Here is a 26,531-nt window from a genome sequence, read left to right as displayed (position 1 = left end):
GAGTTTTGAGGTTCATTAATGACTCAAACTGTTACAATTCAAAGAAAATGGAGTCTTAATAGCTTTCAGAAATAGCAACAAACTATTTTGAAATGTACACAGAATGTGAAATTTTCTTTAGAAGGAACTCAGCCATTTGCTGCGATACAGATACAGGATCGGCTGTCAAGGCATGAAAACTAGTCCATTTTCAGTAGACTGTGACTTTTATTAGTATCATAATTAGCAAAACATGAGGTGTAAGTTTCACACTTTATAAGAAAATTAATTGCAGAGAAGTTCCATTTGTCTAGCTGGTTACTTGTTTGAAATTTAATATATAAAATTGAAATGTTCTGAAACAAAAATGAAAAAAGAAATAAAAGCAATTTCATGGAAGGAACAAAATCATTTTGAAAAGAACTAGGAAGGAGACACGTAGACAAAGGGAACATGGTGTGTATTTGGTATAAAAGCACAAAGGTGGCTTCTGCATACCCAGTGTAGATCTCTCCTTTATATAGCATTGCTCTATTGCAGTACAAACCGCCTTGTATTAGTGCACCCAAACTTTGCTTCCAAAACCATCTGCCTTCACATGCATTTGAATACTTGTTGTTTTCTAGAGGCCATCATTTGATCTCTTCATTGATGTCTTCAATGACAAAAAAGAATATGGAGGTAAAACAAAGGGATCCTCATAAAGAAATTACAAGTTTGGGCTCTACTAGAGCTAACTGCTTAAATTCCCTGTCAGAACTTCTAGATCAGTTGCTTTGAAACCCAAGATTTGAAATAACTTTAGTTATGTATGAGTCCCCAAAAGAAATATAATCATCTTTTGCTGATTTAATATATAGTGATAATTTTATGAGGGCTAAAGCATTATAAAGATAAACAAGTAAATACAAATAGATAAACAAGTAAATACAAATTTGAATCTTAAGAATAAGTTAAATAGGGAAAGAATAAGTAAAAAAGTATCTTATTTAGCAAGATGACTTAACAAGAGCTCTGAGAGATTGAGTCAGTAATTATTTTTATTAAACTGGGCTAGTAGGGAGGGCTGACAGGTCAGCTGACTTCCTCTCATCCTTTGGGATTATTTTTTCCCAGGTTCCTCTTGCTCTTTCTGGCTCTTTCCTTTTCCTGACTTCCTTTTAAATTTTCAGTTGTTTGCCTGTTTCTATCTCATACAAACTAGAAGCTTTAAATTGTCACAGTAACCATGATGGCTCTTGTAATAAAGAAAATGTGCTATGATGTACTTTATTATTTTTCACTTAAAAATAAAACATTTTCCATGAACCATTTCATTGAATGGTTTCCCATTCAAATCCTTATATCTTTAGGAAGTTTACTGCACAACACATGCATTTGAAGCCAAATGCTTAGGTTCCAATCTCAGAAGGACCATGTATCTTCTCTAGGATCTTAACAAGTAACTTTACTTCTCTAGGTAGCTGTGTTTTTATTTTTTCATCTTGAAAACATGTAAACTATCTAAATCATATGGTGGTTCAGTGGATTTAATAAAACATTGCTTGTAATGTGCTTAGCAGGAAGTGCTCAAGAACTGTTCCTCTGAAAAAATAATTTACTGGTTATTCAGTCAGTAGTTGGTTAAATTATCTGTTGAGCACTATCTTTGTGAAAGGACTACATTTTACTCTGGGGAGAACATAGCTTGGGCACCCACCTTAGATTAGAGTACAAATCACTAACTGCGTAACCCCGGACAAGCTATATCTCAGGGCTTGTTTCATCATCATAAAATGACTCAAGGTCATCACTTGGTTGTCCCAGGAATGAGTCAAGAAAAGTGCCTACAGCAGTGCTTGGCAAATAGTAGATACTCAATAAAGCAGCTCAATGGTTGTAATTAAGGATAATTTGCGTTCCTCAATAATAGAGATTAGAGAGATAAGTCTTACAAATATGCACAAGAAGAAATTATCAAGAACACAAAACCCAAAGTGAAAAATGTATACTCTGACAATGTGTCCTGGCTTTTTAGGGAAGGCAAGACAGAAAAATCATTCCTGCCTGAGATGGTCAAGGAGGATTCATGGCAGAGGTGGGGCTTGTTCTGTGCTTCAAAAGATAGCTAGGATATCATATAAATATTAGAGGTGAGAGAAAGGCATTTCCAGTAAGTGAAATGGAGTAAGCCAAAGCCCTATAGCAGAAAAAAAAAAAAAAAACAAGCCTCAAAGGAAAGTTCCTTTAGAAAGCAGTGTGAAATAGTCCTAGTGGGTTAGGGCCAGAACATCATGGCCTTCAGTGTGATGTTAAGGAGTTAGGGCTTTATCCTGTTGACATAGGACCTCCCTTGATGGTTACTGAACTGAGGGTTGATGCAATGAGGACAGCGGTTTGGGAAAGTGTTTTAGGGTTCTTAACTGCTCATCCACTCTTAACTATGATGATATTAAGTGATTACTTTGTCAACAGGGTAACCAGAGGGGGCACTTCTAGCAAAACACCTCTGCCACTCCCAACCCACCAGTCTGCCCTCTTAATTGTAACTAGATGCCAGATCTCCTCCCAGCTGCCCCAGGAGAAGTAGTTCCTCTGCTATCCTGGTTGCCCAGAGACCCCACCTCCCCACACAGGGCTGCCTCCTCACGTTGCTCACACGTGCCTTGTGTTCGGTTGGTGGAAGCTAACTCACACAGGGAATCTAGTTATAAGGGTCTCTGAGAAACATGGCTTTTAGCTTTCCAGACTCTTCCTTAGGAAGTCAAAAATCAAAGGGCTAGAATGGATGCTGAGTGAGCCAACCTCCATGTCTGTCCATGTCATCTCTTAGAAGCGTGTCATCTGCACTGGTATAGTCAGAGACTGATGCATGGTGTCACACACATGGCGAGTGTACTAATGTAAGGTTGTGACCACCCCATGTAGAGGGACCGCAAGAGCAGTAGAAAATAAAGGTGTGTTGAGACATTTCAGTCAATCCACAAGAGTCATCGGCTGTAAGGGATAAGAGAGAAAATACTATTTCCATGGCTCTGAACTCTGTTAACTTGAAAAGTACTCATTTGAGTAACAAAAACAGGTGGAAAATTGGTAAAGGAGAGAAGATAAACTTGGTTTTAGATATGTTCAGTTTGTATTAATAATGAGACACCTCAGCATCTCTAACAAGGAGTTGGAAATACAAAATTCGGATTGGGGCAGGATTAGAGGCAAAGGTGGACCTTTGGGAGGCAGCAGCATGAGGGACGTTAGTGAAGCCTGGAGACAGAGAGGAGAGGTGCGGCGGAGGGAGGACGTGGCCCATGTGTGTGAGAGATGGAGGGGTGGCTCCGAGAACCGGACCCCGAGGGAGGCAGGTTTCGGGTCTGGTGTGAGGGACCGAGGCAAGTCACGGAAACAAATTTATACTGAATTAAAACCAATACCCAAGTAGTAGAGGTAGAAACCAGATCACAACAGGTAAAACCAGAAAGATGCATAAGAATGAGTCAGATGCAGACTACCCATTGCAGAGATTAAGCTGTGAGAGAAATAATAGAAATTGTGACTTTTCCTTTTTATTTAATAGAAAGTTTGTATAGTTTTGAGAGCTAAGGAAAGAAAGTCGACCAACAGCAGTGATTTAAATCAAACATTTCTTATCAGAAATAAAAATGTTGATGTCAGTTTTAAAGATGCTCTTTGGATTCCAAGTAACCTCATCAGTGCTCTGTGAGCCCATTCCAGTGAAGATGGTTTGGAATTAGCGCACGTATGCATGGAGAAATTGAACATATGATAGCCAACATTAAGGATGTGTCTGTGTTGGACTTATGTATGGTGTACAAAGCAGAATACATTAAAGTTCATGAAGATGTTAAGATTTTATGAGAAATAATAGGAAGACCAGGATGGCATAATTTGAATTTAATTTTGTACAAATGTATTTCCAAACTGCATTCTTGTGGATTAATTCACAGTCCGGGTACAAAGGTAGGGTATGTGCAGACCCACGTGAGAGTACAGTGGCATTCTGCAGTAATTCACATTGACACAATAGAAATACTCTGTTTCTGAAGTCCTTGAACCTTTATCTTGGTCATGTTGTTAGCTAAAAAAGCCATAATTTAATCCATCCATGATGTGCTTCGCATGGTGTGAATGATTCAAACGGGAGCAGGCATGTGATTCGCATAATGATACATAGGTGAGAGGAAGTGAATTTCAAGGTCCGTGCTTGCTCTTCAGCACTGCTCGGCATACAGAAGATCGTACATCCGTCCAGCTGACTGTCCCCTTTTGCCCTGCCCAGACCGATGGTGCTCCTGTGAACACAGCCACAGTCAGGAGATGGCTTTGTACTTTAGAGCCCCTGACACCGGTACAGTAAACTTTCGTGACTCCCTTGCCAGACCTCGTGTGTTAGTCAATCAATACCAAATTTGAAAGTGTATAGACCCAAAACTAAAAGAAACTAAGGTCACCTCACAACCACGGGGTCTTATTAAGCAACAGATAATTTGTGTAAGTGGCTTAATGCCTAATTTCCAAAATACTGGTTACCCCAGGGCACATGTAGAATGCAGTCCTACAGCTACAGTCATTTGAATTTGTCTTGCTACTGAACAGGATGTTACAATACTCTGGTTACATTTTATTAAAAAATTAAGCTCTTAACATTTCGTCATGATGAATTTCCCTGGAGGTGTGTGGTTTGGGAGCTGGCTGCTTGAGGTAGTCTTTGTTATAATCACTTAGTATTTAGACTGTACGTCCTCTTACTAGTTACTGCCCTCGCTGAAGAGGAAAATGAGACACAGAGCCGTGGGGCAGGCCTAAGCAGATAGCATCACTGCAACATGGGACTTCGTAAGCAGATGAGACCATGGTGGTAGCTAAGACTTATCTAGCACATGCTGTGCTCCAAGGCATTGTTCCAAATGAGAGGGTGTAAACACCCCCACTATAAAGATGGGAATACTGAGGCATAAAAATCAGATATCTTACCCATGGACTGTACAACCGGATAGCCTGGGCCAGTGTCTACTCTTAACCATGTACTATGTAGCTCTTTCCTGCAATTTCTGTAATATTTGAATGCTCTAGCCTAGGAAGCCCTTCAAGGTGGGAGCAGTTATTTTGTGCTTTTTTGCATCATCAGTACCTAGCACTGGACCCGGAAAACAATAGACAATAAAAATTTTTTTAATTCATTGACTATTATTTTCAAATGTTGAATTGTAGTTTTTTTCCCTTGTACAGCTAATTGAATCATATTGCTTGCTTTCTCAAATCTCCAGGGTAGGGATGCAAGAGTGAAAATAATCATTTTATCTCAATTTTGTCATTTCTTTAAAAATAATCATGTTATTTCTGTTCTGCAGTTAGGTAATGTGTGCTTTTTTAGGCCTATATTTTACGTGTTGTTTAGTACATATATGGAGTTTTTATTCTATTTTTTAGGTTCATTCTTCAGAGACTAAGTGAAAGACTTTTGCTTTTTTTTTCCTAAGCAAAAATAATGCTAAGTAATAAGATACAATTGGTGGGTAATTTCCAGACTCAGCCTATTTTGTATAACATCTGTATTTAATCAGGGACTACAAATTTAAGCAAACTTCTCTAATCATATTTTGTAAATTCAGTTTGTCTTGATTATTTATAGAAGAGAGTATCAGGATTGGTAGATTTACATATGGGTAAATTCTGTTCTATGGCCATTCATTGTTTTACTTTTTCTAATAACAATGATTGAGGGAAAATAGTCCCAACAAAAATTTTGCAGAAATTTTAAAAGATGGTTTAATTGACAGGCTTCAAAAATCTTAATCTCCCTTGTCAACAGTGGTGTTATATGCATTATTCTTATGTTTGGCCAGACCACATGGGAAATATGACTATGATAAAGGTTCATTATAAAATCATTTGAATAATATATTACATGGTTGTTTTTCCAATCCCCTGACACCAGTGAGGTGTCCAACAATTTAGTTCAATTCTGTCACTCCCCAGAGTTAGTGCAGACTCCGTGGTCAAGGGCTCAGTCGTATAAGACTGCCTTACTTTAGATGCCAGCCACTCCCCACCAGCACATATGCCTGGCCAACTACAAATTGGAGTGTTCCCACACTCCCCTCTCAAGTTCATTAATTCACTAGAATAACTCACAGAACTTAGGAAATTGCTTTACTTTTGCACTGGCTTATTATAAAGGATGCAACTCAGGAATAGCCAGAGGAAAGAGATGCACAGAGCAGGGTATGGGTGGGGCAGGGTGGGGCAGTGCTTCCATGCCCTCTCCCTGGGCACCATCCCACCCTCCCAATGTGTAGGTGTGCTTACCGACTAGGTAGCTCTGCAGTCCATCATTTAGGGATTTTTATGGAGGTTTCATTACGTAGGTGTGATTGATGAAATCATTGGCCATTGGTGATTTAACTCAGTTTGTTGACCTTTTATCCTACCCCAAGGTAGAGCTGAAATTTAATTTTCTAATGACATGCTTGGCCTTTCTAGTGACCAGCCCTTGTGCTGATGCTATTGAGGAGCCCCACTGTGAGTCGCCTCATTAGCATAAATTCCGATATATTCTAAAAGGGCCTGTTATGAATAACAAAAGATACTCCTGTCACTTAGGAAATTCAAGAGTTTTAGGAGCTTGGGGCCAGGAACCTGGGGCAAAGACAAAGTATACATTTTGTGTTATACCATATGTATGTGGACTAATATATCTATCATGAGTAATATTTTGACGCACAAATTCACGCTTAAAGGGCTCAGACTGCTTCAGGACCACTTAAAATTCTCAGTTGAAGTGACTTTGTACTCTAGCTGATCTCTAGTTAACATTTTTAAAAACAGAGTTACTTGCTTGTAAGAGTATAGCTGAAAGGGCAAGCTCCCGGATCCTATTTCACCCAATTGGAGCTTGGTCTCTCTCCTCTCCAGTCAGCAAGGAGCTCACCCACCACCCTTAGACCCTGCCAATTGACCAGAGCCACGACCTGTCACCCCACCAACTACCCCTAGATCCAGCCAATCAGCCAGAGCCATGACCATCACCCCACCAACTGCCCTAGAACCCCATAAAACCTTTGTGGTATTGAAACTCGCTCTCTTTCTCTGGCATCTTGCCACTGCGTTGCTGTAGATGAGAGATTGAGCTCGAGCTAGCTCGAATAAAGGCTCTTTGCTTTTGCATCGGTGTTGGCTCCTTGGTGGTCTTCTGGGATTCGCGACTTTGGGCACAACATAGCGTGGGGGTCTGTCAGGCCTGGTCTTGAGTTTCAGTTCTCGTGTGTTTCCTTGGACTTCATTTGGCAACTCCCTAAGCTTACTCTTCTTGTTTACAAAGCGGGCACGATGCCTGTGCCTCAGAGGGCGTGTGCAGCTGAGTGGGACTGGTGAGTAAGCGCCGAGCACAACCCGAGGTCGCGGAAAGCTCTCGCCTTAGAGAAAAATATTTGTGTGCAGGTAGCTACCGAGTGGTCACTTCACTCCTCCAGGATTTGTTGCTCAGTTTCTCCTGCTCAAGCATTCTGGGCTCTCCTTTTTAGCTTCACCTTCCACCTAACATAAAGAATTATAGCTTGCATTTTCTTACGAAAAAAGGGAAAAGAAAAGCCAGGTGACTTTTTTGTCCTGTTGGCTACTCCAGCTGTTTCTCTTCTTTTGTGGAAAAGCTTCTCAGATACGTTCCAACATTCTCTCTTTTCTCCCCAGTGTGACGCAGTAACGTTCTAGAGCCTCGCACCCATTACTTCTGTAGCTCTACCAAAACCCTGTTGTTGTGGGGGGGTCACTAATAGGCCCACATCCTAGTCCTGCCTTGCTTCATACCGTTGGTCCCTTTAGAAAATTTGACAAAGTGGCTGTTGACTTCTGATGCAGTATTTTTCCTGCTGGTTTCCTGCTATCTCCCTGGCCTTTTCTTCTGATCCTTTGGCCCCCTACCATAAGGTATATCAGAGCCAGTACCCCACACTCCCTTGACTTTCTGGTTGTTTCTTCTGAAATCTCACCCACATTTTCAGCTGCAGCCTTCCCCTCTGTGTTTATGAAAATCATATCCATTCCTGAAGTCTGCCCTCCCTCCTAAACTGCAGTCAGTCATATCCAGTTGCCTAAAATTAAACCACATTTCCCTCCATTCCTGTAGTCTCCCAGTTGTAGCGTCCCTTTACCTTCCTCTCTTCAGTGTCAGCAGGTTCTGTTGATCCTTGTTATCTCAGCTCTTCTTTCCATTCCCTCAGGACCTCTTTGGACTTGCGTCCCTTTCCATGTAAACTGTTACAGTATCATCAAGACTATGTTCATGTTAGACATCCTCATTGCCAGTCATTCTGCATACCACTTGCAGATAAATTCAGTGGTAACATTACTCCTCTGCAAGGACGTCTTCCAGCAGCTTTGCACTTTCCCCAGAACACCCATCGCCAGTCATCAGAGACATTCCACCGTCTGACTGCGCTTCCTGGCACGAACTCCTTCCATCGAAGGTGGGCACATGCTCTGTTCCTCTCGCCTGCTCTTTCTGTCAGTTCATGATTTTGTCCTCACCTGCACACCTACCTGGCTGCTTGTCCATGACTGAAGCTGTATCCTAAGACCCGACCTACACTTCATACCGTTAGCTTAAAGTGATTTTTCTCTCCTTTAACCTCTTGAAGTAATCAATGTTTCCATTATTTCATTATTTACTGTCTTACAACAACTCTTCTATTTGGAGAGCTTATGTTCTTAGTCTCATTATTTGTTAGTATTTAACCTATCTGATGCTATTATATACTCACCCAATTTAACTGTAGTTGTTTTTTCTTTTAATATCAGAGGCCATATCTTATATTAACATTATCTGAATTGGCTCATAGGTCCTTTGAACATATTGGTGCTTAATATATTTTAATTGCTTCTTTCCTGTTTATCTTTTTTCCAATCACAATAATGGTAAGGTGCTTCACAAGCAACCAGGACAGTGATGTTGTGACCTGTATCAAATTTGGAAATAACCAAAATAACTCAACCAGCTGTACTTTGATTTCCTTATTTTGTTAATATAATAATAACCAATATAAGTTTCTTCAAGATAAACTATAGCTTTTTGGGCCAGTACTACATGAAGCAAAAGAATGAGGATCCGGATGGGCTGGCTAAGTGGGCAGGGCGTATGTGGTGAGTTTGAAGGCAACAGGTATAAGTGATGTTGATCACTTGTAGAGGGCCTGGTGATCTTGGGGTACGTGTACAATGGGTGCATTGCTATTTGTTCAGTCCTGTGGTAAGCTGTGAGTGATGGATCCTTCCTGTACTCCTTGCCCGTCCCCACAAGCACTGTTAGCCCTGTGTTCACCAATTGATGCAGTTGGCAGCTCCTGGCCTCAGAACGAAAGTTCTGAAAAGTGTCTCTGCGTAAGCTAGTAGGTCAGTTCCTGTCTCCTTTCCCCAAAAGTCCTCTGAGCTTCCTGGCCATCAGTTTTAGCAATGAGAGGACTGCCTCTACAGCTGTCTACAGGTCAGACTGCTCTGTGATTCGGAACTGAATCCATCTCTTAAATACCATTCCCTTTGATTTATTTGGTGTTCGCTTAAAGAAAACTAAATCAGGACTTATACATAAACTCATTTCTTTTAAATACATCAGTTAAAAGAATGAAAGAAAATGGTTACACACAATTACAAGATTGAGGTTTTGCTGGCATTTGAAATTTTATTGTAAGTGAAATGTAAGCTACATTTTCTCCTTAGAGATGGCTTACCATCTTGAGAGACCAGTTTATGCCATTTTCATTACTGCCTATCAACCAAATGAGGTAAAATTGTGTCCTACTCAAAGGAAAAATGGTACAGTCTAGTGAACTATGAAACCTTCTAAAGAGAAGGCTAAATTGTAAAGATCCAATTTGGGGTGACAAAAAGCCCATATTACATACTTTAACCTTGCTTCTTCTTTTTTTTTTTTTTAGCCTAAATGAGGCATCTCAAAATTAATGCAGCCAGAAGCAGTAAAAGCATTTCAAGTAATTCTTCAACTATTACTATTCTTTGTCGACAGAGCGTACCAAATATAAGGCATTGCCAGTGTGACTAATAGAATAACTACCAATCAGATTGCCTGTCAATTCATGAAATTCCTCCAACTCAGTCCACACTGAAGACTGAATCAAAGTATTTCAGTTCACGTATTAAAAGACAGGAACCTTAGTGCACCGTACCTGAACTCTTAAGAAATAATATATGACTTATATACATGCAAAATCATGTGGAAAATTGAAGCAATTATCAGGTTATCTCATGTCAAAACAGGAATTTGAGATCTGTATTACTTGAATAAATGTCAGTTCCATAGCATAGCTTGTTGCTCTGTAGACATAATTAAATTTCCCCCAAAAAAACCTCACCAAGCATTATGTTTATTAAACTTGTCAAATGTCTTCACCTTTTTTTATTTTCTTCCTTTTTTCCTCTCACCTGTTAATATACCTGTTATTAGTAATTGTGTACCCAGTGCATGTAAAACTGTGATGGTGAAGGTGGTAGAATTGATTGGTAAGTTTATTTACCAAAAAAAAGAGAAAAGAATGAATGCACAAGAATGTACACACAGAGAGGAATATACTCTATGTTTATAAACATATGTAGGATGAATATTATCGGTAAGTTGAAAAGAATGAAAAATTACATTGCTAAATAAAAGGAAAAAGTAGTTCCTCGGAGATCTATATTGTTTATATTCTTACACCAGCAAAGGAATGGTGTATTTGAAATATTTTATTTTGAAATAATTTTAGGAGTTGAAATTTACAAAAATACTACAGAGAGTTCACAGATACGCTTCACTCATGTACATCTTCCCTAATGTATATCTCTGACATAAGTATAGTATAATAATCCAAACCAAGAAAGTATCATTGATTTAACACTATTAAATAAACTATGGACCTCACTTGAGTTTCACCAGTCTCTTCACAAGGTCCACTGCATTTCCACAAATTTCTCCAGAGATGAGAAAGTGATGGATGTGTCTGCCTTGGCTTCCTGGACCACGGTGGGCGCTGTGTGCAGACAGTGCTAGACGTAGGCTGATCCCCCAATTCAGACCCTGCGTATTAGCAAAAAAATTGCTCCTTTAATTCTGCCTTGCCTCCCTGACTTTTTATATATTTATACCAGAGATAACACCTAATTTATTATGTATCCATCTTCCCCTCCTCCCCCCTCCCACACCATTTCTACTGCTGCCATTTTGGACTCTATTTTGCAACATATTTACAGTAGCCTTCCAATGGTTCTTCCTGTGTAATTAGGCATCCTCTTCAGGCCACCCTCTGCATGTCTGCTAAAGTGATTTTTCTAGTACAGGAATCTGAATGTGTCTGTTGCAACATTACAAGCCCTTAGTGGTTGTCCTTTAACTCTGTTTAACCACTTAGCACAACACATAAGATCTTCCCTGAACTGACCACTGTTACTACGTAATCTCCTTCCCCTCCAGGCCTGCCAAACCCTTTACTGTAGCCACCCAGAACAGTTTGTAGTTCTGCTGGTGGCCATTTCCAGCCTTCAGTGCCTCTCCATATTGTCCTAGGGAAACACGAAGCTTAGTTCACAGGCCCCTTTTCTCTCATGCACTGTGATAGCAAATTATTATCAATATTCATGTCATACTATAGCCTTCCTGAAGTCAGGAGCCATATTTTAACAGCTGTAATATTCCATCCACTAACAGAGTTCACAGTTCTTTGAGCACCTAGAACGGAGTCTGGCACAATAGATGTTCAGTTAACATTTAAATTAATGAATAAACTAGGAATGAGATAAATGTTGGTTAAATTTGAAGTAATAAATGATGTATACATGGCTCTGAGCAATACAGGAAATACTGATATCATTCTATAGCTGACTGCCCCAATTTCTAACTCCTTAGTCAGACATAGCATTCATTGATCTTATATTTTAACCTTGCCTTAACATCCCAGCTCCTTTCCCACTAATGTTTCTACGAAACTCCCTCTGCATACATTCCTCTTTTTATTCACCTCATGCCTTCAATTCAAGTGCATAGTTTACTAATTTAGCCCCTTTCTTGGTATATCTTCCTACCCTCATTCATTTCTGATTCTGAAAATACTATTTAATCCTTCATGTGTCAGCCCAAGGGTCCCTTCAAAACCTTCTCTGTTATTTCACAGTTTGAATGAATTCTAACCCTTTCTTTACTCCAATAAAACTTGAAATCCCTTTTAATTTTCCTACCCTATTTCATGATAGTTGCTCCATGTTTATTTCAACTAGACTATGAGCTCTTGAGGGCAGAGATCCCATCTTATTCCATAGTTCAAGACTTACGGGTAGTAGCTGATAAGTAAAGTTCGTTGGATTTAATTAATATCGATCAATTATCGAGGCTCTAGGTGCTCTGAAGGTGTTCAGTCAGTCAGTCAGTGAAATAGCTCAAATTCCTAAGTCTAAAACTCTTTATCCTTTTTCCCATGTCATTGCTTAACAAAGGTTCATTATATGCCTGCCGTGTCCTGGGCCCTGTGCTAAGCTCTTGAGGATACAGTGGGGACCTAGATGTGGCCCTTGCCATCTATCCTTGAAGTTACAGTCTAGTAGGGAAACAGGACTACTCATGCAATCACTACATATGGCGTGCCCACTTTATAGCAGGTCGTGAAGACTTGATAGTAAACAAGAGGAGAGAAGCCTCCTTGTGCCCTTGGAGCTTATTATCTTAGTGTCTGTGCCAAGTACCCACACTGTGAGAACTGTCAGTAAGGTGCCCTAGACCTCGTGGTTGGGGATGGCTTCTTGGAGCTGAGTATCAGCTAGCCAGGTGACAGATGAGAGAGGAGACTCTTCAGAGTCCCTGCCACAGGACGAGCAAGTGGTGATGCTGGCAGATGAGGCTGGGATTAACTAAAGTGATACTATTGTGCTAACCAAGTGGTCTCTTTTTAGAATTTCTCGTTCTGTTGATGTGTAGCAGAAATACGTTCTCTTCCAAACTCTTTATTTTTAACAAAATTTACAGTTGAGTAAACAGTGAAAACAATAATCACATGAATTCTATATGATGTTTCACCCTACTCTTCCAAAAAATAACTTCAGTGGCTTTGTATGAGGGAGAGAGAGACTTGAGTATGATGGGGGAATGTGAACTTAAAAAAAAAGTACATGGCATTCTTAGTGGTCATCTAATCACTGGCTTGATAAGAACAGAATAAAAAGGTCTCACTTAAACACTGGAGTCTTATCCATATTTTTATTTGGTCAAGTGTAGTGTATACATACTAGAATAAAAACATCCAAGCTAACTTGAATAATCATGAGAATATGTTTTCACTACAAGTATGTGTAGGAAGGAATCAGTACCAAGAATTACTTTAAAATTATCTTTCATGTGATTCTGCATAGGAAAGTTCTAAGATTTAAGAATAATCTTGGGATTATTTCAGGTTTAATCTTTTTTCCACAAATGTAGCAAACTGAATTGGTAAAGTCTGTATTATATTGAATGATTGGAACAGTTTATTGATGAAAGTATGGGCTAACAATTTTATTATATAACAGAAAAAAAATTGGACTTCTGAAAGAATATATTTGTGTATAATCCTCATAATCTTGCTAATGAAAATCTCTAATCTGACTAGATGAGTAATTTCCTATAATAAATATTTTATTGGTCTGTGAAATAATATTCTGATTTTTTCTCAGTATTCAGCAGCCTTTCTAACATATGGGGCATGAGAGAGTGAAGGGGTGTAAGTGTTATTCCAAGATTGTAACTGACTGAATAATGCTGTTGTTTTGAGACTGGGAAGATACAAGAAGGAACACCTTTAAAAAAAATTTTTTTTTTAAGAAAAATATTAAGATTGAAAAACCTGAGTATGGCATTCAGAGAAAGGGATAGGGCTGCATGTAGAAAATCGGGAGTCATGATGGTATTGGACAGGATGATGTCTTCAAGGGTGTGGGGTAGCTACACTGCACACTCAGCCAGAGAGTGAGTTGAATAGGGAAGAGAAGGGGCACAGTAAGGTGGTCCCCAGCCCATGCCAACATGTAGAGTCCAAAAGAACGAGAAGAGGAGGTTCATGCAAAGGAGTAAAAAGAAGGGGAGGAAAACCGAAAGAATGTCACTGATACTGAGAAAAATAGCTTTTCCAGATAGAGTGATCAGTTACGGCAGTTGATGATCAGAATTTGAGAAAATGAGGACTGAGAATTAGCCATTAGATCTGAAAACGTAGAGGCCTTTGATGACCATTGAGGACAAGGATGGTTTCATCAAAGGCAATGGACACAAACTGGATTGAATTGGGTTCTAGAAAGAATGGGAAACAAGGAAGTGGATGTAGCTCGAATTTATTTTACCGTCTAAAATTTGTATGTGTTGCATAGTATGTGTTTAAAAAGCAAGACTAATGAGGAATTTTCATAAACAGTTAAATGGAGATCAAAGTATATTACTATGTATTTCTTTTGAGTGCCCACATGCTTAATGCTTAGGCCAGTGTCCATTGTAGGCCATACTTTCACTTTGCATCCACTTATATTATAGAATGTTCAGCTGGGTTTAAATAAATGCTGAATCTCTCATTAATGCCCCTGCTGCCAAATCACTCTGTTGCATCCACAAGGGTCCGTGGAGGGAATATATATGAATTATAAGGATTGGATGATCATCTGGAGTAGGATGGTTCAGACATACCTGTGTTCAAGCTCTGATTTTGCTGGTCACTAGCTGTGTGACCTGGCAAGTTACCTAACTCTTCTAAGCCTATTTTCTCAAAGATAAAATGTGGATAATAAGGATATGAAGGTCAAATAAGGTAATGTGTCTTAAGTACTCAGCATGACATCTGGCACATAGTAAGGGCTTAGTGCATGGGAGTGACTTTGTGTTGTTATGATTACTGACTTGTTCTTGAATGGGACATAACTGAAGTGCTGTTTAGTAAACAGAAGATAGGTCTTCTAATAAAGAACAGAAAAATGTGTCCAGAGAGTAAGCCATACCTTAGAAACCAACTATGGTGTTTGGTTCATGTTGTTCTATATGTGTTCATTTCTCTTTCCTATTTCCTCACCTTTGGTGAAGTCATACAAGCATGGTAGTTAAGACTCTACAGAGCACATTTGTCATTGCAATCCCCTGGAATTAGAGGTATATTCCAGCTCCATCTTCCCATCTTTTCCAATCCATTCAGCATTGCTAGTGACAATACCTTAGGTATTGTCTGCTTCCTGGGCACTAAGCACTGTCCTAAGCCCTTTACAACTATTGCTCATTTAAATCTCACAGCCCTGGGAGGCGGCTGCCATTATTGGCTCCATTTGTACGTATAAGAAAAGTGAATCACAAAGAGAAGTAACTTGTCGTATCGTAAGATCCTAAGATAACACTGTTGGTAAATAGTGGAGGCAGGCTAGTTACACAATTTGTACTCTTAACCATTTCATCCTAATTCCATTTAGGGCTAGAAAACTGTCAGTTGTCATAGCTTTTCTCTGGGGGGTGTGGGGTTAGTAAAAAAGGGCAATTCAGTATCCTTCCTCAGCAGTTCATTAGTAATCATCAATTTGTGTTGGGTATCCAGGTTTCACATCCCACCTCCAGCCACCAGCCATTCAGGTAAGTTCATAAAAACATTGAAAAACAGAACAATATATTCTGTTGTTTTACTGTAAAGGTTAATCATTAAAGTGTAAGATCTGAGGGTCAGGTTCTTTACTGCTTATACCCAAAGAAGGAAGAGTCATTTTTGTATTAAGATATCTAAAAAGTCTTTACATGCTTAGCAAGAAAGCTAAATTAAGCCCTGGGTTGGGTGAAATTATAAACATGCTGTCTGTCTCAGATGAGTAAGTGGCTTTAAATGGAATGGTTAGTATACATGGCCTTAATGATACAGCTTTCTTTTTTCTGTGTAATGTAAATCACCAAATATGAGCATTTCCATCTGACATTAACCGTCAGTCTCAGAAAAGCACATTGTAGGATTCAATACATGTTATACAACAACAAGATTGTCCTTTTCTTCAGCACAGTGATTTTTTTTTTCTTCCATATCTAGCAGTTAGAACTAAGGCCTAAAACCCTTAGTTACAGAACAAAGTGGCTTAGCAGTAATGGAGCCTGTGTGAGGCTAAGAGAAGAATAATGAACATTCCCTGCAAGCTTCCTGCCTAGATGCAGGTGCAGGAATCAGGAGGTCATGAATAATGCATGATATGCAGATTAAGTGGTGGTTTCTCCTACTGGGGGTTTGACTTTGCTACCTGCATGGCTGCTATATGTGGAAAGAAGTTAGGCGATGGCAGAAAGTGTCACAATTTAAAGACTGAGCCCACAAAAACTCTGCAGATCCCTTGAAGAAAGAAAATTTTGGGAATAACTGAAATGCAGACTTTTATGGTCTACTTTATTGGATGATGTGAGCTCCAGGTTATCAATTTATTCACTTTGGAAAGGAAAACAAGCTTTGTTGGCTTACTACTTTTAATTAAAGAAACCTTATAATTATTTGACATACATGAACAATCAGGAATTCTTTGTAGACTGTTAAACCATTATAGAAATGATCTACTTACTGAGTTTGATCTATAGATTGCTGAAATTTTGCTAAAAGATACAAATACCTCGAGAATATAGTAATTCGAGGTTAAAGAGGTCCATTTTTCTCTACTGATATATGCAATGAGAAGCATCAATTAGAGTTACTTCTAACATCAAACTTCACCTGGTGGAATTATGATGAATAGAAATACTGTTGTTAAAGAGGAAGCAGTAGAAGAGAAACATTTAAAGGATGTAGAATGGATTAAAGAACTGTGAGTTTGGGAGCTATTACTCCTTAAAACTTTATTTAGGTAGTAGGACTCTGACATCTCAGTGTGGATATAGGGAAGGTTCAAGAGGATTTCCTGCATTTTCCCTTAGGTCAGGTGGCTTTAACTGGGGTGATGATTTTTTGGCCCATAATTCCATATGATGATTGTGTTTTGAGCAGGCAGAGTGAAAAAAAGAATAAGAAAATGAGGCTTGCTACCATTTTTATAATTCTTACGCCTTTTAATTGCATGTTTTTTCTCTCTCCTCCAATTTGGGGTACTGGACTAGGAGCTGGCTTTCATTTCTAGCTGAGTCTGTCATTTCCGCTAGGCCCCAGCTTGGCCAGATGCCAGGACCAACAGGTGATCCTTGTAGCTGCAAAACAGCAGGAAGTGGGCCGTGCTTGAATGAGACAGTTCACCAGAGGGGCTGTCTGGCCTCTCTCCATCTTTCTGCATAATTAACATCCCCTCCCCCATGCGGAGCAGAAAATCGGTGCTGAGCGGCTCAGCTGCAGCAGCCATTGAGAAACGCTGTGAGGAAAAGAATCTTAATAAGGGATATTGGAAGGAAGAAGCCTTCCGAGGGCAAAGTGCGGTCTGGCTCCGGATTTATGGAAAGATGGCAGTTGGCCCTTCTGAGGGGCTAGAACTGTATTATCTGTTTTGAAATGATTTCCACTTGCTTAACAACTATGGAGAACTGGGACTTTAATGAACCTTGGAGCTGTTGCCTCTAACTGGACTTAAAGACCGGTTTAAAACTCCTGTTTTCTTCTTGTCTTGTAAATCAGAGTAATGTCTGAGACATAACAAGTAAAGATAACACAAGCTAAAAATCCTAGTAAATCCTAGGTTCTCACAAATCCTAGTAGAGGTAGAACAAAGCAGGGAGTTGAGGGCAAGGAAGCAGGAGGTAGGGCGTATTGTGTTGCCCATCAGTGACCCACAAAGACGTGGGGTTCAGTAGCTAGCTCCTGATTAGAAAATACCAACAGTTCCTGGAAATATAAACTATTTCCCGTGGATGATGCCAACCCTGAAAGCTTGTAAAATAATAGTTTTTACTTCTCCATTATTAAAGTAAAGTTTTGAGTTGACTTAGCTTTTCTCAAGCCCAGCAGTTAGAGCATCACATCTAAAAGGATTTTTTTCCTAAAAATGACTGTTCATCCTTCCTTCCTCCCTCATTCCCACAGATTCTGTTCCTGGACATTTGAATGAAGTTATTAAGGGGAGGAAAAATAAACTTTCCCTCTACCTTCTCAGGTCCAATCTCTAGAGGAATGCAAATTAAACTGAGGAAAAATTAGCAAGAGTAAAAAGACCAGTTTATGATGCAACATGCATGCATGCAGGACTACTCAGTGATGAGTAATTCAAAGGAGTGGTTATAATTCGGAGCTCATATACCGTTTTAACAGAGGGTGATAAATTGTGTAGAAATGACTAGTCAGAGGAAAAGAAGGTCTGGGCTTCTAGCAGGGGAAAATTGTAGGAAGGGGACTAGGAAATGTATGGGAGAAATTAATGGTAAATAAGGGTTGTTTATGCAGACCCGTCTCAGTACCATCTCCAGTGATGAGAGTTGTATGTGTTACTGCTCTTCCAGGTATGGGAGAGGAGGCACCTTTACAGATGAAAATTTCCTTTACAAAGGGGAAATTTATGCCCTGCTTTTAGCCTTATGAAAGGAAGGTGGCTCCTCCTATATCTGCTGTTTAAGAAACATTTGAGTTGCCTTCAGCTCAAAATAATCCTGTCAAGGTGACATACTTTGGGGATGCATATCCTGATCCCCTCCATTGTCTTGCTTTTTAGGATGTTAAATCCAGAAGTTGGTTGAGGGAGCTGTGCACTTTTTCTTTTCAATCCCCCCCTCCTTGTGGAAACATGAAGCAGAAAGGGCTCATTGAAGGCAAATACCATACTTCACATTACATTTAGACACTTCTAAATCTGGCAAGGGTTGTGTAGTCAGTCGCTTTTTGTTGGACTGAATGAATCAATCAGTTCATTAAAACCAGTGGTCCTGCTTTTGTGGGTGTCTTCACAGTGAACATTGTGACAAGCCCGTTATATAGTACAAATGGTGCAGAAGGAAAGACTCGCAGGTTTGCAGGTATAAGAACCTCACTGCATTCATTTACTACGAGGTGATCAGGTTCTGGGGGATTTATATTAAGCAAATCTAAAAGAGATCATTTATAAAGCAGATCTCTTTGTATTTGTTCATTTGTCATTAGGAATATGCTTTCTCAACAACTGGATTACTCTTATCTACCTACAGGGTTCATCCATCCCCAGTATCAAGAGTCCGGGGAAACCGAATGAATAGCCAGAAGTTTGCTTGGTGAGTATGCCCTCTAAGTTATGAAAATGTGTCTAAGTTGATTTTAATAGGCTGTGTTTCAATGAAAGAGAATTACTCCTGATTCTCTGTAACTGAACTACATTGTGTCCCTTCCTCTGGAAAGTTCTAAATCAACACAATAGAGTTTCTCTCCAGCCAAAACTCTTCACTCACTAAAAACCCAGTGCGACTTTGTTTTCCTAACAGCTACGGTATATCTTCCAAGATTATCAGCTGGTACACCTTAAAAGAATGTTTCCCTTTTGTTGGAAGATATTGTAAGGTTTTCGTGGGGTTTAAGCAACAACTCAGATTTTGCTCAAGTACCAACCTCTCCTCATGGAGATTTTCATGGTAAATTAATCTATTATTTTAATATTGATGATTACTATTTAGAAGACTTTTTTCCTGTCCTTAGCATTAAATATCCAGGGATTTTTTTTTTTTCCTTTGACAAATACAAAGATCTTTAATAGACTAGCTCTCTGGACAAAAATATAGATGGAACTTACCAGAAGTGACCTGAAAAGTTATCTCAGCCACAGAACACTGATTACTGATCCTTTAAAGAGGCAATTCAAGGTGATTCACAAACACTTTTTATGAAACAAAAATATATATTAATGTAGGCTTAAAATCCAGATTTTTTATATCACTCCATTTCACAAAATCAGCCTTTCTACACATAATTTATCTTCAAAAAAATATAGACAAGGATTGAACTGTTTACTCTATTACTTTAAAGGTGAATAGAAATTCAGATCTGTTTTTACTTCATTGAATTGTGCTTAGAATGGGATTTTGATTAAAAACTGTGGCTTTTTTTTAAGTATGGGAAGATGATTACCAAATATTGAATTTCCAAATTAATTTTATTCCTAAATCATGATTATTTTTAGACACAAAATAATGATTCTTTGAATTTGAATAGTGCCTAATCAGCTTGCCTCCCTTCCCCCATTAAATCTAATTAACCCTCACAATAGCTTGGTGATGTTGTTAAATATTATGCTTTTCTTTGTCACAGAGGGGGAAATAGAGCACAGAGGACACTGCCATTTGGTTGCACACTGTCTAAAAGCGGGAGCAACCTTCATGGTTTCTCACAATCGCTAAGGCATATTGTCCCCTGTCAAACCTGGAAAGCTGGGAGAATAATAATGTTGACGGCCATTACATAAAAGGAAAGGGAGAAATAGGTCTTTTCTTGCCTGCATGGAATTGATATTCCTTCTCAGTACAAGCATATTGTACTAAAGAAACTTTGTTACGTGTAGAGAATATGAGATGTTCAAGTGAGCAGCAAAAGCTAATGGACAGAGTGCAACATTGTCAGTTCCGAGATCTGGTTTGTACAACTTACTTCTCAGTGGCTAACCGTGGACCACTGAGTAAATAACAAATGTTCTTTCCCTCACTTTTCCTTTCTGGAGTATTGGGGTAACAGTAAATTGTTCCTACATAATTCATAGTATATTACTTGGTTAGTAAGTTTAAACCACTTTCATCTCCAGAGAAATAATACATGAAAAACGAAAAGGATTTTTGCTACTAGCCTTGAGAAAATCAACTTTTTATCTCTTCAGCAACATATATTTAGAGCCCCTGGCATTGTGAAAAGCACTAGATCAGAAAGATAAATAAATAAATATGGTTTCTGTCCTCAGGAGTCTCATCTTGTGGGGGAGGGGTGTGAGCGAGAGAGAGTGGGCGTGTGTTTGTGTGTGTGTGTGATGTCACATATACATATTACATGGTACCATACAAGCAACATCTGATATATAATAAAATACGGGTAATGCTCTAAGGAGATATATCAATAGTACATATAATGTTCAGAGGAAAATGTTACCACCTTTGTTTAAGACCAATTTGAGAGTCAGTAGTAGAGAATAGGGAAGTACAACAGGAAGGAAGAGGAGGGTCAGAAAACCCATCCCAGAGAAAAAGGGTTTTGAATGAAGACCCAGATTAGGAAAAGCAGAGTAGTGAGACAGGGGTGAGATAGTGGTTTCCCATATAGATAAAATGGAGGCAGTTCTGAATTCACTATAGTAGGAGCATACATGGATTTAATACATGTACTTTATTTGGTCAGAAATTAGTTAAAATTTCCATTATATATACTACCTGGAATCTTCCTTAAGCAAATACTGTACAGCTGGTACGGAAGTAAATCACCTGGCTGTGATGAAGCCCAGTGAATCACCCAGCATCTACATCTAGTTAAGTGATAAAGGCTTGCTATTTGTGAAATATTGGCTCAGAAAATCCCGGAAGTTTAAATACTCATGTTAGCAATGGAGATGAAGGGAAAATGGCAGTTGCTGTCCCCAAAAGAGAAGTTTGAGATAATTTATAGAATTACATGGCTTGGCTCTGAGTTAGATCAGCAAACTATATGTGAATGATGTTGGGTGATTTTGTGAAGCTGGGTTAACAAATGCTCCAAGCAGTTAAGAAATATTATCCATTAATTAAGCAATTAAACATCACTAAAAGGCAAAAAGGCTTAAATTTACAAGTTATGCATAGGAAATGCATGGAAATTGGTCGGTTGTAAATGTCAGTGGCTGTGGTTGAGCTATCAAACCAGTGTTTATTATTGAGCAAAGAAGGTTTAAACCCTTAGTAGTATTTTTCTTTGCATAATGGTAATATGAGAGGCAACATCCACTGGCCTCATTCCTGGAGCAGCATTTATTTCCTCTGACCCTGAAGAAATGTGTTGGAAAGAATGTCTGTTCGTGGCAAACAAACCTGCTGGAATGGAAAGAAGATGTGGTAACAAATGTACATAACCAGGGAGCAGAGAAACGCACATCCAGTGCCAGATGTTGGGATGGAGCCAGGTTCGCTGTAACTATCTGTTAACTCCCAGGGATGAAAGAGTGGCAGTAAGAATGTCTTGCAGGATACATTAGCACCCCAATAAAGAACATGAGATTGTTGCACAACTTGTTAATACTCAATTAATCAAAGGTACCAAATTCAGGCAGACATAAACTCTGTGCATCAGAATGGCTCTCCCCTCCCTGCCACCCCACAATAGAAATATTTATTGATCTGAGGATTGATGAAGCCTTTGAGGTACAGTGTGTGAATTTCCTTCTCTATTCCAGGTGTCATATCTCACATCTTTCCTTCACCAGTGGCCTTATGTGTAGGTCATCACACCTTCCTTTGTCCAAAAGCTATATATAAACCTTTTTTTGAGCATTTGCCAGTCTTTCTTGCCAGAAATGACAATGCCAGGAAAACATACTTTGCTCCATTTGGGGCAAATGGGGAGAAATGAGGCAAATCTTACTAGAGCCTCAAATGTGCAGTTCAGTAGACTTCTGTTCTTTACAGATCTTTTTGCTTGACGCTGTTACATTTTGAGATCAAACCCACAGGAAGTAGCTGTTTCCAAGTTGTCTTTCAGCTGTTTTATTCCCAAAGGTATAATAGAATTCTGGACACTGTTCGGTGTGTAGGTTGGAGCAGGACAGCGAGAACCTTGGTGGGAAATATCTCTGAACTGAACATGGAAGTTCATTTCAGGCTCCAGGCATCTCCAGGATCAATGTGACAGTTCTGAAGACATACACATTAGCATATGTTCATTTTTAAAGCTTTCCACCCTTCTCTCGTTTCCACTTGCTCCATTCCTAAGGTTTGGAAGGACTTGGGCATGTATTGTTCTTTGATAGTGGTGGTAGTAGTGGCTGTGCTGTGCACCCCAAACATCTGCCTAGGGTTGTTACATAACCATGGCAATGGTGTTAGGTGATAGAGAGTTTCTGGGCTTTTTGTATAATGACATCAAAAAAGAAAGTATCTTTACTAGGAATTGTCATCAGGAAAGTAGAAATAATTTTCTCTAACCAACTGGAAGCTGCCACCACCAGTCTCAATTATTATTTATTTCTTACCAACACGCCTGAGACATTGTGTAGCTGTGTACACAAAAATGCTCCAGTTTTAATAGAGTATCTGTACAAATTATGACCCCATTCTGGGTTGAATCACGTTTCACCTTTGGATGTGGAGAAGTTCTGTGTCACAAATTTGGGTGGAGGGCAGGAAGAGCTTTTTCATGCTTCGATGTTTGTTGATAGGTATTAGTGCTATGATGAACTTAAATACTTATTTGCGTACCGTTGCAAATGTTACGCACGACTCTGAGACTCCTGAAGGTTATAACTAGTAAGGATTTTTGTCATAAAAGTAAGAATATGCCTTCTCGTTTAAGCCTCTTGCTGTGATAGAAGAAGGCACTGAGGTTGATACCAGGGACCTTTCAGAAAGCTGCTGCAGAACGAGCCCTGTAAGGAGGGACAGAGCATTTCCAATTGCAGCAGCTGCCAGTTTCAGAGCTGTACAGGAGATGTAGGCACCATCATGTCCAGTGCAACTCCTCACTGTCCACATGTAGAAGTGGGGGCCCAAAGATAAAATTGTAACACTTCAGATATGGCAGAAATCCAGGTCTCTGAACACCTGTCCAGTCATCTTTCCATGATGTAGCAGTCAGCAGCCTGTGGGTAGAGCAAGAGAAATGCCAGAAATTAAATAAGATGGATATTTAATTTATTACAAGCTAAGCAGAAGGCTTTTGTCTGGGAGATTCCCATGGTACTGATGGGATGGGGGGAGAGAGAGAAGAAACAAAAGAGGCCTGAGGAAGACGTTGCTGCCCACTCCGATGCATGGCGGTTAGTCCCTGCCAAAGTGTTTACTCATCTTTCAGATCCTTGCATGCTCATTCTTTGTAGATAATATTGGTCATGTCATTTTAATTACCAGAGCATTCCACTGCCTTTCTTCTTGCTTTCCAGGGTAAAAATGATGATAATATATATGGATTTTAATATGTGAAAATTTGAGTTCCCAGAATGCCTACCTGGCCTTTGTGGGTTTTTTAAATCCGTGCGTGTTGGCAAATAAGTAACAGCAGGTTGCCTTTAGATTTAGTCAGGAAGCTTGCTCTCTGCAGTGCTTCATAACAGATTTGGAAAAAGGCCATAGTTCACCTAATCAAGAATGCTGTTGCAAATTCTCTGTCCACATACTAAATTACAATGAAAAAATATGCATTCCCTGGCCACCCCCACATCCCCTGGTGTGTTGCTACATTTTACATCCCTTCAAATTCACATCTTTCTGTATGTTATGAATTCAGTATCAGCTGTTAAATTCTTTAATTCTACCACCTTCTCAAATTTACCTTGTGACAGTTATGTGTACTTGAAACTTTTTTTCCTTCTTGCAAATTGTCCTTGGGTCTAATTTTCCTAAATTTTCAATTACCCAGAATTTCAGCAAGAAACTTCATGATGAAAGTGTTTCAAATTCCTGTTAGTATCAGCTGATTTTTTTTATCTAGTACTGCTTCAGTCACAAGAAAGACGATTAGGAGAAAAAGTAAAGTAGGTTATTTCCTGCAATTATTTCCCTAATTAAAAGAGAATTAGGGGTATAAGATCATGTGGAGTCTTAAAGGTCACCACTTCTGAGATGTTTTTCTTTAAAAACTTTGGGAGTATTTTGTTTGTACCAACCTGCTGCTTAGAGCCATATTATTAGAATCTTACCGAAAACCTAATCTGAAGCTATAGATCATGTCTGTATACACTGTGTTGATTCCTGCCTTCTCAGTACTGTAGTTAGGAGGCATACTGTCATGTAGTAAAACATCTCTGTTGTTTTAACTAATTTTAGTACAAAATAGATTAGTTCAGTGTTCAAAAGAACTTGTTTGGGAAACCTAAAAATAGTTGGAAACTGAACAACACACTTTTAAATAACACGTGGTCAAAGAAAAAAATCTCAGGAGAAATTTTTTAAATTTTAACTAAATGAAAATGTGAACACAGTTTATCAAAATTGAAAACACGCATCAAAAGCAGTGCTTAGAAGGCGATATATAGCATCAACTGCATACAATAGAAAAGAAGAAAGATCTCAAATCAATAATCTAAGTTTCTACCTTAGGAAACCAAAAAAGAGCAAGTTAAATCCAAAGTAATCAGAAGAAAAGAAATAACAAAACAGTAGTGGTTTGCAATTCTGGAATTTGTGGCATATTTTTCATATAATTGTTATATTTTTAGGTCGGTTTTATGCACTTTAAGGATATTTAAAATTATACCATCAGGAATCATGAGTTACTCTGGGAAAGCTACTGAAACTACTGCTTGTTACAGAGTTTTAAGTTGTTCAGTGTGTGTTGTTCTCCAGTACAATCTCTTGCCTGCTAAACTTGTTCAGATAGGTGTGGAACTTTAAAATAATGATCATGTTGTAATACAACATGAAGAACAAGGGGATACAGGGAGTCATTAGTGAATAATGCAGAAAAAAACTGTGTCCCAATATGAAAAAATATGTATCTATAGTAGCACTAGTTCAAGTCATGTTATAATTAACATATCAAAATAAAATGAAGATCTTATTTTATATATATGGATATATATGTATGGAGATATATGTATATATATACACACACACACAGAGCATGCCACATTCTTGGTCTGTCATAGTATTTCTCAGTGGGTATATTTGGGCTAAAAATTTCAGCTAATCATAGCTGTCTTCTAAATACATGCATTTGAAAGAATAATAACTAATTTGGGGACCCAATCAAAAGTCCTGGTGTATTCTTGAATACAGATAACAGATGTTAAAGGGATTCCTCTATGAGAATGCTGGGTGTATCAGCATTTTTTTTTTTTTACATCAGTCATTTTAGCCATGGAGATTTCTCTGTGTACACATGGACACTAAACTAGCAATTTTAAAATTAAATATATTCCTACCTTACTATAATTCTCAGCTGACCACTAAACTTTCATAAAGTTTCTTAGTAATTTCCTTAAAATTGACTATTTATTACATTTTTTAGTATAGCACTAGATTAGTTAAGGTAGCTCAATATCCTCATAATATAATTCTTTTAATTACTTTAGATAACAATAAATAGGGTGTGACATATTTATCCAAAAATTAAAACCAGCCCAATATCACACAGTTTTTATTCACAGCTGCTCCACAGAAGCCTACAGCTAACACGTGCCTGGAGCGCTGAGGACCCTGCTGGAATCCTCTGTCTGCTTGTAGCCATTACCTCTGTCTTCATTTTCATTCATTGCAGTCTCCTTTATTGGATGAAGGTCTTTCATCGGGAGTATTGGAAACTGACTGAGTCTGGCCAACTTAAGCTAAAGATAATTTTGTAGAAGGACAGGAGAGGGTGTCAGAGTCAAAGGAAAACAGGAGGTGGGCCACAGGAAATGCAGGAAGCAGAGCAGGCCCAGGGTCCCACGAGCAGGACTTGATGAGCAGGTGCAGGCCCAGAGGGTGAGCACCTGCCCCCATGCCACCTCCTCAGAATTGCCAGAGCAAGCCAGAGTCT

The 26,531-nt window shown here is 39.0% G+C and overlaps 1 protein-coding gene across 5 annotated transcripts in view; it reads left to right on the top strand.

Moving 5' to 3' along the window:
* Positions 1–26,531, top strand: part of KLF12 (KLF transcription factor 12) — a 445,357-nt gene that overhangs the window by 357,386 nt on the left and 61,440 nt on the right. For all 5 annotated transcript variants that reach the window (XM_057494510.1, XM_036893684.2, XM_057494511.1 and 2 more), the window contains one exon: positions 19,070–19,132. In XM_057494510.1, coding sequence (XP_057350493.1) covers positions 19,070–19,132 — 63 coding nt within the window. The remainder of the gene's footprint in view (positions 1–19,069; positions 19,133–26,531) is intronic.

The sequence above is a fragment of the Manis pentadactyla genome, chromosome 17, assembly GCF_030020395.1.
Source record: "Manis pentadactyla isolate mManPen7 chromosome 17, mManPen7.hap1, whole genome shotgun sequence".
Lineage (NCBI taxonomy): Eukaryota > Metazoa > Chordata > Mammalia > Pholidota > Manidae > Manis > Manis pentadactyla.
Note: the sequence above shows the minus strand (reverse complement) of the source record. Positions and strands in the feature narration are given on the sequence as shown.